This window comes from Fragaria vesca, linkage group LG4 (genome assembly GCF_000184155.1).
Source record: "Fragaria vesca subsp. vesca linkage group LG4, FraVesHawaii_1.0, whole genome shotgun sequence".
In the NCBI taxonomy this organism is placed as follows: domain Eukaryota; kingdom Viridiplantae; phylum Streptophyta; class Magnoliopsida; order Rosales; family Rosaceae; genus Fragaria; species Fragaria vesca.
Window position 1 is genome coordinate 17176332 of NC_020494.1, and position 17939 is coordinate 17194270.

At 41.2% G+C, this 17939-nt stretch overlaps 3 protein-coding genes across 3 annotated transcripts; 2 read left to right on the forward strand and 1 right to left on the reverse strand.

Moving 5' to 3' along the window:
• The first annotated feature begins 10753 nt into the window (after positions 1 to 10753).
• Positions 10754 to 11509, forward strand: LOC101307489 (F-box protein At4g35733-like). The gene has a single exon (XM_004298314.1). The coding sequence runs from the start codon at positions 10754 to 10756 to the stop codon at positions 11507 to 11509; it is 756 nt and encodes a 251-aa protein (XP_004298362.1).
• Positions 11510 to 11741: 232 nt separating this feature from the next.
• On the reverse strand, positions 11742 to 15362 carry LOC101307783. Its single transcript, XM_004298315.1, has one exon. The coding sequence runs from the start codon at positions 15360 to 15362 to the stop codon at positions 11898 to 11900; it is 3465 nt and encodes a 1154-aa protein (XP_004298363.1). The 3' UTR covers positions 11742 to 11897.
• Positions 15363 to 16148: 786 nt separating this feature from the next.
• On the forward strand, positions 16149 to 17809 carry LOC101305164 (cytochrome b5-like). Its single transcript, XM_004297169.1, has 3 exons — positions 16149 to 16341; positions 17162 to 17228; positions 17365 to 17809. The coding sequence occupies exons 1-3, from the start codon at positions 16255 to 16257 to the stop codon at positions 17601 to 17603; spliced, it is 393 nt and encodes a 130-aa protein (XP_004297217.1). The 5' UTR covers positions 16149 to 16254; the 3' UTR covers positions 17604 to 17809.
• The last annotated feature ends 130 nt before the right edge of the window (positions 17810 to 17939 follow it).

The following is a 17939-nucleotide window of genomic DNA, read 5'->3' on the forward strand; positions in this document are numbered from 1 at the left end:
TCACCAAATTGGCTGAAATTTTGCAGAGATGATCTACACAAGATGATATAGATATGTCTAGAAGAAAGTTTGAGGAAATTCAATCGGAAAATGGTGCAAAAATAGAAATCCGCACCAAAAACTTTGGTGCGGACGTCCGCAGCCGAGAAGGGCTGTATATATATATATATATATGGATAATTTTTAGAGCTTAGTACACTGAAATTTTTGCCCATTTGCAAGTGACCAATCGTGTAGCTGATTAGAACTGTATGTATCTGCCAAAAGTTGAATCTCATATCTAGGCACTGAACAAGGAAAGACTAATCTAACATTTTCCAGTGATCGATCTGTTGTAATGAATGAAATATATAGTATCCTTGTGGTTAAAACCGAATAAACAGATTAGCCAAAAAAGAGAAACAAATCGAAGCATTCAACATAACTTCTGCATGTTATCAACATTCCCCTGATCTTTGAGAAATTTTTCAGTGCTACGGGAGGACCACGTGGCATTCTGACGTGGTCCTACGCTCTAATCAAATTTAGACATATAGATTTTCTTCATGAAAAATTATTTCAGCTATTTTGTCAAAGACCATTTTAGGTTTTTTGTTGTTTTTTAAATACTAAACCTCAAACCCTAAACCCTATACCCTATACCCTATACCCTAAACCCTAACCCTAAACTTTAAACCCTAAACCCTAGTTTGAACTTGCTAAATACCCATGAATGTCATTTCACAAAAAATAGAAAATATTTGCTTATATTTTAGTTGTAAAAAATCCACATGTCTAAATTTGATTAGAACGTAGGACCACGTCAGACTGCCACATGGTTCTCCCGTAACATTTAAAAATTTCCCCTGGAGGAATTATTACCTGGTCCCGGCACATTGCTGAGCTGGTGTTCCCAGCCAATGAGCACAAGACACATGGTTCTTTTTTTAACACATCACCAAAATGTTAACTATTGAGATAACAGTGTTAATGGCAAACATAAACGTCACTTTCTCCTTCATATGAAATGAAGAAACCTTGAAACCTTCTCAAAAAGAAAAACAAAGAAAAATTGCAGAAGCACATTGTTGTTCTACTGGTCTGCAATCTTTACAACACTGTAGGACAAATTTCCCAACCAACCTATATTCCTTTGCTCACCGTCACAATCAAGCCAATTGAAGCTTCTGGGTTTGGTTTATAGATATGAGATTTGAGAGGAGAGAGAAAGTAGATCTGAGTTTCCCTCTCCTACACCGCCAACGTCCGAACGCCACCATGACTCACCTCCACCACCACTAGACTCATCGGCTTTCGACGAGTCTGTTCCTGCCTCCACGTCGTCTGACGACATCGGAATTCAACTCACGCGCGGATATACAGGTACCCAGAATTTTCTCTGGGCACCCAAACCTTCTTCTCCTCACCCATGATTATTGAGAAAATTAAAAAAATAGAGTTCATTATATGCAAATCGATTATTGATAAAGAAGATTCAACCGAACAAAATGGATGAGAAATTGAAGATTTGAGTTTTGGAATTGAAGGCCATGGAGAGTGAAGAAGAAGAAGACCAGTGCTGCGTAAGTTTGAGGAATTACAGATGGACGGAGTTAACAGCTCTGCTATTTATTTAGCTCTGATTTAAAAAATTGTATACGTGTCTTGTGCTCATTGGCTGGGAACACCAGCTCAGCAATGTGCCGGGACCAGGTAATAATTCCTCTTTCCCCTGATCTTCTTCATAAAGATACAATGGGATCTTATAATAAGTTTCAGCATTGTGGTGAAACACTAGAATCTGAATATGAATATTGCAAGATTGTTCTCTCAAGAAATACCGTAATATTCTGTAGAAAATCCTCGTCCTTATTTATAGGGCATAAGTTAGGGTTGGAATACTGGAACCACCAAGATCAAGAAGTACCAACCTTAGTGACTTATTCTCAACTCTAGTTGTTAATCGAGTCTTGGAACTTCCCTAACCCCAAGCTCTTTTTCCCTGTGATTATCTCTAAGATTTCTCTTTCACAGAATTATCTGCTAATTAATCCCAAAATCTCACACACGAAGTATTTTTGTTTTGACCAAGTTCTACTTCCTTGTTCAGACTTCAGACTTAAACCCTAAACCCGTTCTTAGGAATTGAGCCATCGTTCCCTTTCCTCGGCAAGATGTCGGTTGTCGACGACGACGAGTTTCGAGTGAAACATGATCTGGTATTGTATCACAATCCCTCTACTGGCGTCGAAATTGGTTCCATGCTTGAGGTCCAACCCTTGGAGTTTGAGCTCCCTCTCTGGTTTCACATCTGATCGCTCAACAACTGAGAAATTTGAGTGTTTCATTAGGGTAGTTTTCGATTTCATTTTGTGTTATTATTCAATTATAACTTGTAAGATTTAACTGTTATGCTATACTGCCCGGCTCTTTTATTTTTTGTTGTCCCTTGATCATGTATCTGTGCTACTGTATGCGACATGCATTTCAGCAATGCAGCTAGCTAATACGTCTACTTAGAATGAATCATTTGCAGGTCAACTAAGAAGCCCCGGCGTTCAGACAAGGATACTAGTTACTCATCTGTATCTGAATGGGCAAGTCTTCCTAAGGACATTTTCTTGTTAGTGTTGGATAAGTTGTTCGAACTAATTGACCATGTTCGTTTGGCTGCCGTTTGCAAGCATTGGCACAATGTTTCGAAAGAGCATAATAGTACAACTCAGCGCTGGTGTAAGGAACTTCCCATGCTCATGATTCCCTTCGGTAGCCGAACAAAGCGAATGGTTTGTAGCCTTTCTGAAGGAAAAATCTATACAAATGTTCAACTACCGGTGCCTTATGATAAGAGGTGCAGTGGCTCCAGTCATGGTTGGTTGGCCACAGCACATGAGAATTTCATCATAACCCTTTTGAATCCTTTCAGAAAGGCAGAGGCCATTCATTTGCCTCCCTTGGTACCCCCACATGATCGCCCAGGCTGCCAAATTGAGTTGCAGAAGCGTCGGGATGAGTTGAGGAAGCAGTACTACTATTATGTCCGTAAGGTGATGGGTAAAAACATCCCTCCTTGTTTGAAGGAGAAGTCAATTGCCTCATGCCCATCAATCTACAATGAGACAAGTTGCTATTGTATAGGTAGCATAGTTGGTGCAACATGCATTTGTTGAAATGCAAGAGAGCAACCTATGTATATATGTGTTGTGGGTGGCTGCAAAGATTGAAATGGAAGAGCATGCTTTAATGTGGCATGGAAACATTGAGCATGAAACAAAGAAGACTTGTGGAATTATCTTCCAAGTGATGGATGTGCATGAAGAATGCATGCATATATTTGCCTATATATAGAGGCATTTGCAATGGTGCAAAACATAGAAGAACCGGAGCTCATCTTGTGTGATCATCAAGAGTGAGATAGAAAACTCTTACGTAGAGAGTTTGTGTGTGTAGCAAAACAAAGTGTGTGTGAGAGTGTATCCCTTCAAGTGTAAGTCTTGAAGTAGTGTTTCTCTCTATGTAACCTTTATTCGTATAATGGAAGTTCTTTGTTGTTGTTGCCCCATGAACGTAGGCACTTTGCCAAACCACGTTAATTCCCGGTGTTCTTTATCATTTTATTTCTGTTACATTTTACATTTGTGGTTGTGAGTTTTTGATTCCATTCTACAGTTTATTCTTCCGCATAACCCAACAGTGGTATCAGAGCTCTTGGTTTTGACCGGGAGCTGCTATAATGGAAGGATCACAGAGTACCATGATTAGACTCAACCACTCAAACTGGATTACGTGAAAATCGAGAATGAAGGATATTCTCTATTGTAAAGATTTGCACAAGCCGATCGAGGGAGACAATGCCAAGCCAGAAGGGACTACACCAGCAACTTGGAAGAAGATGAACCGCAAAGCCATCGGTCATATTCGGGAATGGGTGGACGACAGTGTGTTCCACCATGTTGCCAACGAAACCAATGCGCATGAGCTATGGTTGAAGTTGGAGTCCTTGTTTGAGAAAAAGACTATTGCCAATAAAGCTTTTCTCATTAAAGAGCTCATCAACATGAAGTATCGGGGAGGCGTTCGAGTGACTGAGCACCTCAACAACTTCAAGAGTGTACTCAATCAATTAGCCACGATGAGCATGAAGATTGATGATGAGTTACAAGCCTTGTTGCTGCTCGGGTCATTACCAGATAGTTGGGAGACATTTGTTGTTACCGTAAGTAACTTTGCTCCTAATGGTGTATTATCTATGGAAAATATTAAAGATAATATGCTGAATGAAGAAACCAGAAGGAGTTCTTCGTCAAGTTCAGAAAATGGTCAATTCTTCATTGCGGAGAATAGAGGAAGGAGCAAGAGCAGAGGACCGAGAGGCCATGGAAGAAGTATGTGATACACCCCGAACCTAGTAATTAATTTTATATTGTGATTTCCGGTTTATTGGTAGCTAATCAATTCGGAAATTTATTATGTTATTCTTAATAGAGGTGGTTTAGTCGAGTTCATAGAATTTTAGTTACCCAGTTAAGAGTTCGTAAATGAAGGGTAGTTAAATAATAACAGTATCCATTTTTGGGCTTAGGCATTTAAGGGAGACTTACCATTTAGGAAGGGAAAAAGCCAAAATCAGAAAATACAACCCTCTCCACTTCTCTCTCTCCCCGAGCCGAGCCCGACCCCGACCCCGACCCGTCCGGTTCACCTTGGCGGACCGCCGCCGTCCGGTCACACCAAACCTCCGCGCCAGTCCCGTTCAGCAGTTGGGACCTCGGTCGACCTTCCTAGGGTAGCAGCTGACCCCATCTCGCCGGCGTTAGGGCGCCGGAGGCCCTAGAAGAAGCTGCGTCACCGTTTCTTTTTCTTGTCGGAATTCCTTCCTCTGGCCACCAATCGGGAAATTAAAGGTAGGGTTTTGATGCCCTCTTGCTGGTTATTCTTTCCCCTAAAGGTAGGAGATCGATTGGGTGTAGATAGTAAATCGGGGGTTTTGTGTTCTTGGGCTTGTGAAGTGTTTTCCGGCCAAACCCTTGATTTGTGGGTTTTGTGTTAGTTAGAATTGTTGTTAAGCTTGATGAGAGGAAGAGTTTGGTGTATGGTTTGCTATTTTTGCTCAGAATTGTGGGAGAGATGGTGGTTGACTGCCACTGCCGGCAGTTGACCGCCACTGCTGGTGGTTGCTGCCGTTTGTGGTGGTGGTTGTGAAGAGTTTTGTTTGAATTTCTAGAAGGGTATAAAGTTGTTAAAGTGTAGAAGGATTTTTGGTGATAGGTGCTTGGAATTTGGGATAGTTTTGGTTGTTCCATGGAGGAAAAAGGAGTGTATGAAGTATTAAAAATTATGGTATATGTTGGTAGGAATTTAGAAAGTTTTTAAGTTAATTTTGGTGGAAGAGTAGAGGTGAGCCTCATCCTTGGAAATTTCCATATTTGTGCTTAAGTGTTAGAACGTTGAGGAAAAATTGGAGAAGGTTAGTAAAAAATGGTTGGAGTTCTCCTTAGTTTTTGGAGAGTGTAGAGTGAGGGTAGATGACATTGCCCTATTTTGTTACTTTGATATTCTTGTATTATTTTTGTCTCGGACCTTAAATCTCGTTTTGTACATGACGAGAGGAGACACCACGTGAGGAGGGCTCTGACCGACGTCAGGCTTAGCCGTCTATACTGTGAGTGGACATTTTATTTTTAAAGGAGTATGCATGCATGATTTGTTTAGAAAATCATCACTAATTTTCTGAGTTGATATTATTATTTCTTCTATGAAGGGATCTTGAAAATGATTTGAGTTATTCTATTTTAAGCATGTTAACGTGTGAGACACGTTGAATTTAATTAACTATATTGCTCTTAGAATTTTTCCAAGTACGGTTGGGAATCGTACTTATATTTATTTATGAGTTTCGGGGGAAACTCATATGATTTATATTTTCCTTATGCCATATTCTTGGAATATATATGATGTCAATGCTAGCATGTCATTCCACCTTTCGAGGTGATGTGACACCCACGTTTCAAGTGGGGTCACGCAAGCCTTTCCACCCTAGTGGTGATGTGATGTTGCCGGCGGCATCACGCAAGCCCTGTGCCCTATCCGTCAACTCGAAATAAAGGTACAGGGAGTATGTGAGTACTATGCCTAGGAGGCAACCGAGTCTGGGAGACTCACTTATATGGCCATATAGGATATTCTATTTGAGTTGTTAAATTGACTAGCGGGGCTAGTCCATTATTTTTGGAAGTTTTTTTGTTATACGAGAAATCTATTTATTTTTCTTATTGTTTTACAACTAGCGGGGCTAGTGGGAATTTTGGTTGAGCTTATAATATCTGCATACATGAAAATTCTTGGTTTCCGTATAAATGGAAAAGCATATAAAATTTTGATTTAGTATCATTATGCTCTTGGATACTTATTTAATTAGTTTGTTTTTCGTCCACTCACGCTAACATTTTTAAATGCTTTTCCCTGGGCCCTTTGTTTTCAAATGCCCAGATTGCAGAGCTCCTGTTCGGTTTCACTAGGAGTTGAGGCATAGTTTGCCCGCTGCACCTTGCTGACCGTAGGTTACCTGTTAACCTATGTGTAGTGTTATATTTCCTTCTTGTAGAGCTCTGATGACCATGGGATTATGTGTATTAAGTTAAAGTGTTTACTTTTCACTTAGGTCTATGACCCACGTAGAGAGAGTTTAATCTTGGTTGATGTTCATGTTTAAGTAATGCCATTGAATACTTGGTTTGGGTTGTTTAATTACTGCTATGACTTGGTTTATGTTGTGGGGAGTGAAGGACTCCAGGAGTGGTGGTTGGTTATTATAGTTGAAGTGTTTCAGTTTTTTTTTCAGGATGGGTTGTCCATTTTTAGGGGAGGTTATGCCGAAATTTCGGTATAATCTCTTTTAAGAGTGGACCCCGCAAGACTTGCCTATTTTACTATGTGTTCTCGGGGCGGGTCTTGTCAGTATGAGCAAATCCAGAACAAGGTTTAGCAGAAAGTGTCATCATTGTGGTCTTCCAGGACACATGAAGAAATATTGTTACAAGTTGAAGCGGGAATTCAAAGAAGGGCGAGAAGACGCTACTCATCAACAAAAGGAGGACACGAACAATGTTGTTGTTGCCGTGTCTCATGATGAGTGTGAGTTCCTGTCACTCAGAGGTGAATGTCTATTGGTAGATCATACTAGAGTTCAATAGATCGTTGATTCCGGAGCCTCGTTTCATGCCACGTCCCACGTAGAGTTCTTCACTACGTACAAAGCAGGTGACTTTGGTAAAGTGAAGATGGGCAATGACAGCTACTCCAATATTGCTGTGATTGGAGATATTTGCTTGCAGAGGATGTGGGCTACCAGTTAATGCTGAAAGATGTGAGACATGTTCTTGGTCTACGTCTTAATCTTATGTCAACCGGTGTACTTGATCGACAAGGCTTTCATCATCATGGCGGTGTTGGAAAGTGGAAGCTTACCAAGGGATCTCTTGTAGTTGCTAGAGGAAAAATGTGTTGCACGCTCTACAAGACATATGGGAAGACTTGCAAGAGTAAGTTGAATGCAGTCGAGGAATCCTCTCCAAGTTTGTGGCATAGACGTCTTGGCCACATGAGTGAGAAAGGACTGTAGATGTAGGCAAAGAAATCGCTAATTCCTGTAGCCAAAGCTAACTCATTAGACTCTTGCGATTATTGTTTATTTGGTAAGCAGAAGAAAATCAGTTTTTCGAAGTCTTTCACAAGGAAAGAAAACATACTAGATCTTGTACATTCAGATGTGTGTGGTTTGATGGAAGTCGAATAATTGAGTATGCATAAGTATTTTGTTACTTATATCGATAATGTTTCACGAAAAGTTTAGGTTTATTTGCTGAAATCCAAAGACCAGGTGTTCCAGACGTTTACAATTTTCCACACCATGGTGGAAAGGGAGACTGAAAGAAAATTGAAGTGCCTTCGCATTAACAATGGCGGAGATTACACATCGCATGAATTCAAAGATTATTGTGCGAAGTATGACATCAGACATGAGAAGACGGTTCCTAGAACACCCTAACATAATGGTGTAGCAGAGCGGATGAACCGTATCATTATGGAGAAAGTCATATGCATGTTGAAGATGGCCAAATTGTCAAAAATATTTTGGGGAGAAGCTGTGAAGACTGCGTGTTACCTCATCAACAGAGCACCGTGTGTACCTTTGGAATTTGAGACTCCAAATGAGTTTGGACCGGCAAAGATGCATCATGCTCGCATATGAGAGTATTTAGATGTAAAGCATTCACACATGTATCCAATGAGCAAAGATCAAAGCTGGATGACAAAGCGTTGTCATGCATATTTGTTGGCTATGGCGATTAAGAGTTTGGCTACCGATTGTGGGATCCAAAGACGAAGAAATTCATAAGAAGCAGAGATGTGGTCTTTCATGAAAACCAATTAATTGCAGATTTCGATAAAGAGGTACTGAGAAATGCAGCAACTGACAGCCGCATTTATGATTCACTGTTGCAGTTGGAATCTAATGTTGGGCTACAAGGTGATAAAGTTGAAGGTGTACCAGACATGGTCGATGCTGAAGCCGAAGATGAGGGGGAGCTTGATCAGGGGGAGCAGCCTGTGAATAATCAAGCAGCAGTTTGCAAAAGCACCAGGAGGCCGATTCAATCCACCAAGTATCCATCATCACAATATATTTTGGTGACTAACGATGGAGATGATCCTTATGCAAATTACATCATTTTAACTAGTGACGGAGAGCCTGAAAGTTATGAGGAAGCAATGATTCATCAAGACCACGACAAATAGAGGCTAGCCATGGAGTCTGAGATGGAATCTTTACTGAAGAACGGCACCTACGAGTTGGTGAAGCTTCCTAAAGGCCGAAAAGCACTCAAAAACAAGTGGGTGTTTAAGCTAAAGCGAGATGAGAATGAGAAGCTGACGAAGTACAATGCTCGTTTAGCTGTCAAAGGATTCAGCCAGAAAGAAGGAATCGATTTTGATGAGATTTTCTCACCTGTTGTCAAGATGACTTCGATTAGAGTCATTTTGGGCATGGTTGCCCATGGATCTTAAGGTAGAGCAAATGGACGTGAAGACTGCATTTCTTCATGGTGATTTAGAAGAAGAAATATACATGGAGCAACCAGAAGGCTTTGAAGTCAACGGAAAGGAGCATATGGTTTGCAAGTTGAAGAAAAGCTTGTATGGATTGAAGTAAGCACCAAGATAGTGGTACAAGAAGTTTGACTCCTTCATGGTGAGTCATGGGTACAAGAGATTGTCAGCTCATCCGTGTGTGTATATTCAACAACCCGTTGGAGGTAATTTTATCATCTTACTACTCTATGTAGATGATATGTTGATTGTCAGCAAAGATACTGCTATGATTCAGCAGTTAAAAACATATTTGTCAGAATCTTTTGATATGAACGATTTAGGACCAGCCAAGCGGATTTTGGGCAGGGAGATTGCCCGTGATCGAGGGAATAAGAAATTGTGGTTATCACAAGAAAAATACATCAAGAAGGTACTGGAGAGGTTCCACATGGAGAAAGCAAAACTAGTTGCTACTCCACTTGCCAGTCACATGAAGCTCAGCTCAAAGCAAAGTCCTACAAGTCATAAGGAGGAGGAAGAAATGGCAACAGTGTCATATGCCTCAGCAATAGGGAGCTTGATGTACGTTATGGTTTGTACCAAACCAGACATAACACATGCAGTTGGTGTTGTTAGCAGATTCTTATCTAATCCATGCAAGGAGCACTGGAATGTTGTTAAGTGGATTCTCAAATACTTACGGGGAACTTCAAAGATCAGTCTATGCTTTGGAAGTAGCAAGTATGAATTGGTTGGCTTCACAGATGCAGATATGGCCGGGGATATTGACACGAGAAAGTCAACATTAGGGTACATGATTACATTTTCAGGGGGAGCTGTCTCGTGGCAATCAAAGCTACAAAAATGTGTTGCTTTATCAACTATGGAAGTAGAGTATATTGCAGCTACGGAAACGTGCAAAGATATTTTGTGGTCGAAGAGATTCCTACTAGAATTGGTCATGCACAACAATAGTTTGTCCTGCATTGTGACAATCAAATTAAGCGCAATTCACTTGAGAAAAAATTTAAGTTTTCACTCAAGGTCGAAGCACATTGATGTGAAGTATAATTGGATACGTGATATGCTGGAAGCTAAGGAGGTACTGCTAAAGAAGATTCATACAGATAAGAACAGTTCAGATATGATGACGAAGTCTTTACCGAAAAAGAAGTTCGAGTTCTGCAGAAGTGCGTCAGGGATGACGCACCCCTCTAATTAAGTCCGGAGAGGGAGATTGATGGGTAAAAACATCCCTCCTTATTTGGAGGATAAGTCAATTGCCTCATGCTCATCAATCTACAATGAGGCAAGTTGCTATTCTATAGCTAGCATAGTTGGTGCAGCATGCATGCAACCTATGTATATATGTGTTGTGGGTGGCTGCAAAGATTGAAATGGAAGAACATGGATTAATGTGGCATGGAAACATTGAGCATGAAACAAGGATAGTGGAGGTTCTTTGTTGTTGTTGCCCCGTGGACGTAGGTTCTTTGCCGAACCACGTTAATTCCCGGTGTTCTTTATCATTTTATTTCCGCTATATTTTACATTTGTGGTTGTGAGTTTCCAATTCCATTCTAGAGTTTATTCTTCCGCATAACCCAACAAAAGGTTATATTATCAGCTGACCCATCTTCAAATCCAAATAACTATGTGGTTGTGGCAATCTACGACTATGATGGCAGGATATATGGCTTTCATTAGCGCAGGTCAAAGAGATTGGACTTACCTGGAGGAACCATATATGTTTTCTGATGCTATTTTTCACAGAAATGAAATCCATGCAGTTGGACTAGGGGGAGTAATAGCGTCAGTTGATATCAGTAGTAGTAATGATCCTACGCAGCAGCCAAAGGCAATTATACGTACACCCTTAAGACCAATGGTACACCCGGTTTTCCCATGCAAAGCGGAAAAGGCATATCTTGTTGAATCAAGCAATGGAGACTTGCTGCATGTTCGAAAGTTCTTGAAACCAAAGGAAGGTGTTGATCAAAAGCTGGGGGTTGTCAATTTTGTGGTGTACAAGGTGTTGTTCAGTGACAAAGATGGGAGCATCGTGAAGCAGAATGAGGTGGATATCATTGGGGACGATGCTTTGTTCTTGGGTGATAATCATTCCATGACTGTTTTGGCTTCAAACTTTCCTAGGTGCCAACCAAATTCCATTTACTTCACAAATGACATTAGCAATGGTGGTATTGGGATCTTCAGTTTAGCAAACAAAACCGTTACACAACTCTACGGACGAAAATTATACAGCGCACCCGTCCATCTCCGTCGTCCATTTGACGCGGACTTGGCAGAGCCTTTTGACTTTTTCAAAATGGACGGCGGAGATGACGGGTGCCCTGAATACGCTCTCCTCTACGGGCCTCTAAATCCCATCCCACCTGCGATATGGATTGTGCCACCAATCAATGGTCTTTGCTAGCAGCCTCTAGTGATTTTGTTTTAGGTCTTTCATATTTGAACTATGTAATCTTTCATTGTTATTCATAGTTGTGCGAACTGAATATATCTGCTTATCTTTTCCATATTTGAGGAATGGTTTTTCTTAAATTTGTCTACTTGATTTCATAGCTTCTCTAGAATTTCTCCCCTTTCTTTATCTTCTATCCAAAACCACAAGTTAGTGCTATGTTATAAACAAAATCGGTAGAAATCATCAATAGAGAATTGGATATATACAATTATAGAGTCTAACGCAGGAACTTGGACAAACCCAAAGTCCCAAACCATGGGTTCATATACAGTTGATAAATTAACATTATTGTAACAATGAACCATCAATAGGGTTACAAAATTTGAAGTGGAAGCACCTAAACTTTTAACCTAGTTTCACTAGAGAGCTTCATGCTGTGTTCGAGCAACAATTTGTAGACGTTGTCAGCTGTTGGACGACTCTGCGGATTCTCTTCTGTACATTTGCAGAACAAGTCAGCAAGAAATGCTAGTGTGTCTAAGTCAGCCTCTGTTCCCCCAAGCTCTGCAGCTGATCGAGCTGCTGGCTCGTCCATAAATAGCAGAAGCGCCTCCAACTCTTCTGTTAACTTTGGTCGTTGTCCCATCACAATAAGGTCATGTATCTCCAAATCAGCTACTCCCGAATGGGGAAGTTGCAGAGTCAATAATTCATAAAGAAGGCATCCAAACGACCAGATATCAACTTCAAGTCCATAAAAATTTTGCTCATGCATTGTCCTTAGAACCTCTGGAGCCATCCAGCGAGGTGTTCCAACACAAACATTAGGAGGAGGTATCCCTACATGAGCCACAAGGCAAGAATGCAAGTATGACCTTAGAGGCACCGCTCTATCAAAATCACAGAGCTTCACAACAGGTGCTCCATTGGCTGTCTTGCTATCCAAATCAATCAATATGTTCTCACTTTTAATGTCTCGATGAATGATATTCTTTGAATGCAGCTCCACCAATGCAGAAGCAACATCTTTAGCAATGCACAAAGCTATATGAACAGGGACATGCTTCTCACCAGCTTTTGATAGCTTTTCTATGTAACTCTTCATGGAACCCCCATTTATGTACTCCATGAAAATTGCTGATTGCAGAGTACGGGAGCCAGGAGTGCCATTCACTGAAGGAGCCCACTTGGACGATATCTGATGTCCATACATCTCTACTATGCAGGGGTGTTGCAAAGCACTTAACATTCTTACTTCCCCTAAGCAGTTGTACTCGAACTTCCTAACATCATCCCCTGAAGTCCCATCTACCTCCAAAGTACGAATTTTAGCTGCCAACTCAACTGATCCATATTTGCACTGAATGAGAGAACTGCCAGATCTGTTCACAGTTCCATCAATAAAGGGCAAATTATGTAGCAAAGAATGACCAAAGTTGCTTCCAGAAAGAGGAACTTTGATCCGACTCATAGGCATATACCTACAATAATATTCAGGATCTGTTTCCTTTCTGATGTCATTTGGACGACATGCATCAACTATCCAACGAGTCTCAGTTGAGTCCACTCTCTTGACTGGTATCACATTCCAAGCATGGGGCATGAAATCCAGGTATCCCCTCACAAGCTCACAAGGTACTCGAGGCTCCATCCGATCACAAAGATACTTCAATAGCAATGCTCTATGTCTACAAACACCATACTGCACAGTTCCTATAGGAACTAGGATAGATTTACGTCTTGCTTTAATAGAGCGGAGAGATTTCTCAGAGATATCAGCAAAAGAAATATCTTCAACTGTCTCCAAGTATGGTTTGGTGGATAAATTACAAGGTTCACCGTTTCTAGTTGAGCAGGTGCATACAAAAGGCTTCCTGACATTTGCATCAGGACTACCTTTTCGTCTCCTTTCAATACCAGCAACCCTATCACTCCCTCCAAAATGATCTGATACAAATAGAGCAAGAAACATTGCAATCTGTCGCTCATCAGTGCAATTGTCATTTAACTCATTCAAATGGCGAACCGCATCTCTGGCAGACTGAAAAATTCCATCCAACTCATCATCCTTTTCGCTGTCCAAGAAAATAACTTCACGCGAGTCAAGAGGGAACTTTCCATCATAACTCTCTAGAGGCATAAACGGCCTATCACGTCCAGCATCATAAAAGCCATCTTGAAGACTGTCCTCAATACTGCAAAAAGACATATCACTAAATTTTTGAGATATGCTTGAACAATCATGACTATGTAGTTGATCAAGACGTAATCTCTTGCGCTGCTTATTCTCCCCAACACCATCCTTGCAATCTGGGTGCTTAACATCCCCATCGCCATTCTCGCCATCTGGCTGCTTAACATTGCCATCACCATTCTCGCAATCTGGCTGCTTAACATTCTCACCACCATTTGAATTCTTCCTCTTGGATCCTGAAGTAGGATCTGATTTTTCTAAAGGGGATGCTTCTTCATCTTTCTCTCCAACAACCTCTTGACTAGCTGAGGGTGCTTCATTCTCGTATTTGTTTTTATCACCTTGCTCTAATGAAACAGCATGACTAGATTCACCACTAATTCCAGCTGACTTTAAATTCTTGCAATTCGGCTTCTTCAGATCCCCGACATGCTCTTTCCTCTTGGATCCAGAAGTGGCTTTTAACATTTCTGAACATAACGCTTCATCTTGCTCACCTGCAACCTCTTGACTGTTTGAGGATACTTCATCATCACAATCTTTTTCATCACCTTCATCTACTGCAGTAGAGTTGAGAAATGAGCAACTTTCAGCTTCTCGACATCCTTCAGCCTCATCCTCATCTGCTACAGAATCAGTAACATCTACATTTCCTGCTTTGCTTTCTCCAACTTCCTTCACACGCATCGGCATTGGACCTCTCCACCGAATATAACACTTCCTCCCATCCGACCTCCAACTTGCAAGAAACCTACTTTTCGATTTATTAGACACACTACTCACATTCGACGAGCAATCCAACTCAACTGAAGAACTGCCAGACTCATCGCCACACACATCATTTCCATTCCCATCCAAATCACAGCATATTGACGAAGGCGCCACTACACACTCACTCTTCAGCCTATTGTACTTGAGATTCAAACTCTTGAGGCTAATCATCAACCCAAAATCAACATCCCCAAGTGACGTCAGCCTATTATGCGACAAGTCCAGGCTCTCCAGCACAGCCAATCTGGACAACTCCTCAGGCAATGCCTCCAGTTTATTATTCGCAACTCTCAACGAAACCAGAGCATTCAAATTCCCAATTTCTGCAGGCAAAGTCTTCATCTTGTTGAACGAAAGGTCCAGATACTCCAAGCTCTTCAAGCAGCAAATCTCCGGCGGTAGAAAAGTTATAGAGAAATAACATACCGATAGCTTCGTCAGGAGCTTCAGCCCAGCGACCTGGCTCAGAATCGGAACCGCCGAGCACCGAGACGTGACCTTGGAGAGCTCCAGCTCCTTCAGCCCCTTGAACTTGTGCAGCGGCAAGCCGTCGAACTCCGGCGACGAGATCCTCAGGCATTCTAGCCTCACCAAGTCGCCGATCTCCGGTGACGAGAACAGATTGATCTCGTTGCCGAAGAACTTTAGCGTCTTCAAGCCTTTTATACCGGCGATGGATTTCGGCAGTAGATTGTACACATTTTTGTAGAGGTATAGATCGCCGACGTCGTCGCCGGCGTTCTCACCGATCGGAAAGTCTAGGCTCTGGCCGGAGACGTCGAGGATCGAGTCGGCTCCGGCGACGTCGCTGCCGCCGTCGACGACTTGCAATGCGGAATCGGAGGGTTCCGGATCTCCGGAGGTTTTAGGGCTTTCGACGGGAATTGGGGATTCCATTGTGAAATCGGGTTTTCGGATCAGAGAGATCTGTTTTGGAGTCGAGAAATTATAGTGGGATAACAGGCCTGGGCCTGTATTTAAAGACCCAAAGCCTACAAGGAAAAGGAAACGTTGGGTTCATTTCCTATGGCCCACAATATAAAATGATACCAAACCGAATTAGGAAACAGAAAAAAGCAACTAATAACTAGGGAATATAAGTATTTCCTTATACTAGTAGGATTTTGAGTTAGGAATAAAGGATTGAGGGACAACTTAAATTGAAGACCAAGTGCTACAAGTGACACATATTTACAGTACACGAATGAGAGTGAAATATATAACATTACTGATAAACTTTGTTTTTGTATTCAGAACATGTGTACTGACTCTTGATACCGTCAATATGTATTGACTCTAAGTAGACTATTGCATGGAATTAAACATTATCGATCTTGTCCTTGTTTAATATTTTTCAACGAGAATGTTTCTTAGAATCGCACTGTCATTGTTAAATCGACAATATTCCTATAAATAACTCGTAACAAGGTGCAACGAGTCATGAGCCACACAATTTACCTCACCACAGTCATGTATAAGACGTGACTTACCCAATCAACTCAAGCATTTCTAACAACACGACCCACCATAGACATGGGGTCTTATCCACTAGGGTAACGTTACTAACGTATATACTATATACCTACTCCACTAGGGTAGCCTCCTGCCCACGAAAGTTCAAAGCTTTCTGCAAACCTAACCAAAAAGTTGGGCCTGTCTAAAAGCCCAACGAAGATTCCACTTAGGATAGAGAGAGACAGAGACAGGACGAGGGAATATCTGGTAATCCAATCCAAGAGCCAAGGAGGTCTCTCTGAACCAGGTTGACCAATCCCCGAAGCGTTCAACGATGCCGACGCTGACGAAGCTATACTCAATGAAAGAAGCCTCGCAGCACAACACCAAAGATGACTGCTGGATCGTCATCGACGGCAAGGTACCTTTGCCTTCTCCATCTTCACACTCCTGTTGGATTGGATTGGATTGGATTGTTTATACCGGTTTTGTGTTCCTTGTCAGATCTGTATATTAGGCTAGGAAATGGAGGTATATAAGAGAGCACATACTAACACCAAACAGGTCTGAAATTTGATTCTAATTTAAGATTGGATTCAGGGGCTGTTTATATTAGGCTAGGAAATGGAGGTATATAAGATTTTGTTATTGACACCAGGGTTTATCTGTAAGTTATGAAATTGGTTAAACTGCCTATGAAACAGTCCTCATAGTTGGTATGAACAATAAGTGGATTGGTAGAGTTGTCAAATTAGTATGAACAATAGATAGAATTGAAGAGATGCCCAAATTTTCCATACTGCAGTTAGACTTCTCTGTGCAGTTATTTATAGTTGTTGATGCGGCTTCCTATACTGCATTCTTTTACATTGCAGCTGCTCATGTAGATAGGTTTTTGTTTGCTGTCTCAGTTTGGCAGTTTCATAAGATTATATTTTGGAGTTGGGATGTGGTCAATATTTGGATTGTCTAAATCTTGAGTATGCAGAATGAGCGAGGACAATCCCATAGATATAACTATAAGAGGTCTTCTCCTTTTGGAGTAATGTCTCGATTTCCTAGTGTCAAAGGCAGTTTTGAAGTGGCCACTTCTATTGTGACTCTACTTTTCGCTTGTCTGTTGGTTTCTTCTGTTGTTAGAGAACTAAATGTTGTCATTGATCTATTTCTGGTCATAGTTTCATATCATGCTCCTCAATGAAAACTCTTGTATTTACATATGCTGCATTTATTAATTGCAGGTGTATGATGTTTCAACATATCTGGATGATCACCCTGGTGGAGATGATGTAATCCTTGCTACAACTGGTATACATCTGAGCTTGCTTTTGGATGCCTTTTCCAATCTATTTAACTTCACCTTCAAGCATTTGTTTCAGCTAAAAGAGCAATGTATGTGCATATACGAAGTTGTGATATGACTTGGTTATTAATTTCATTTCAGGCAAAGACGCCACTGATGAATTTGAAGATGCTGGGCATAGCAAAGATGCAAAGGAGCTCATGGAAACCATGTGCATTGGAGAGCTCGACACAGACGCCTCTGCCTCAGCTGAACCTGAAACTCAACCAACTGGTTATCCTGAGAAGCTCATGACACTGACAAAGCAATACTGGGCTGTTCCTGCAGCTGTTGTTGGCATCTCTGCGGTGGTTGGCATCTTGTACTTGCGGAAGAAGTGATTCAATGCACAATTCTTGTTGCTCGGAAGGAAATTAGTCACACAATTTTGAATAATTAGTTGATTAGTCATTGAGAGAAGCGGCCCATTGGCCATTGGCCATTATTACATGATTTATGATTACAAGTACACTGGGAACTTGCATATTGTGATTCAGATATCATTTTTATGGACTTCAGATGAGATATGACATTTACAAATTTTAGTAATATTTTTGCTGAAATTGAGGAAACTACATCTATCAATGCGTTAACGAAGGTGGAAGCTTGAAAATGAAATTACATTGAACTTTAAAAAATTTCAGGCCCAACCACCACAGGCGGTCGAGTCGGTAAGA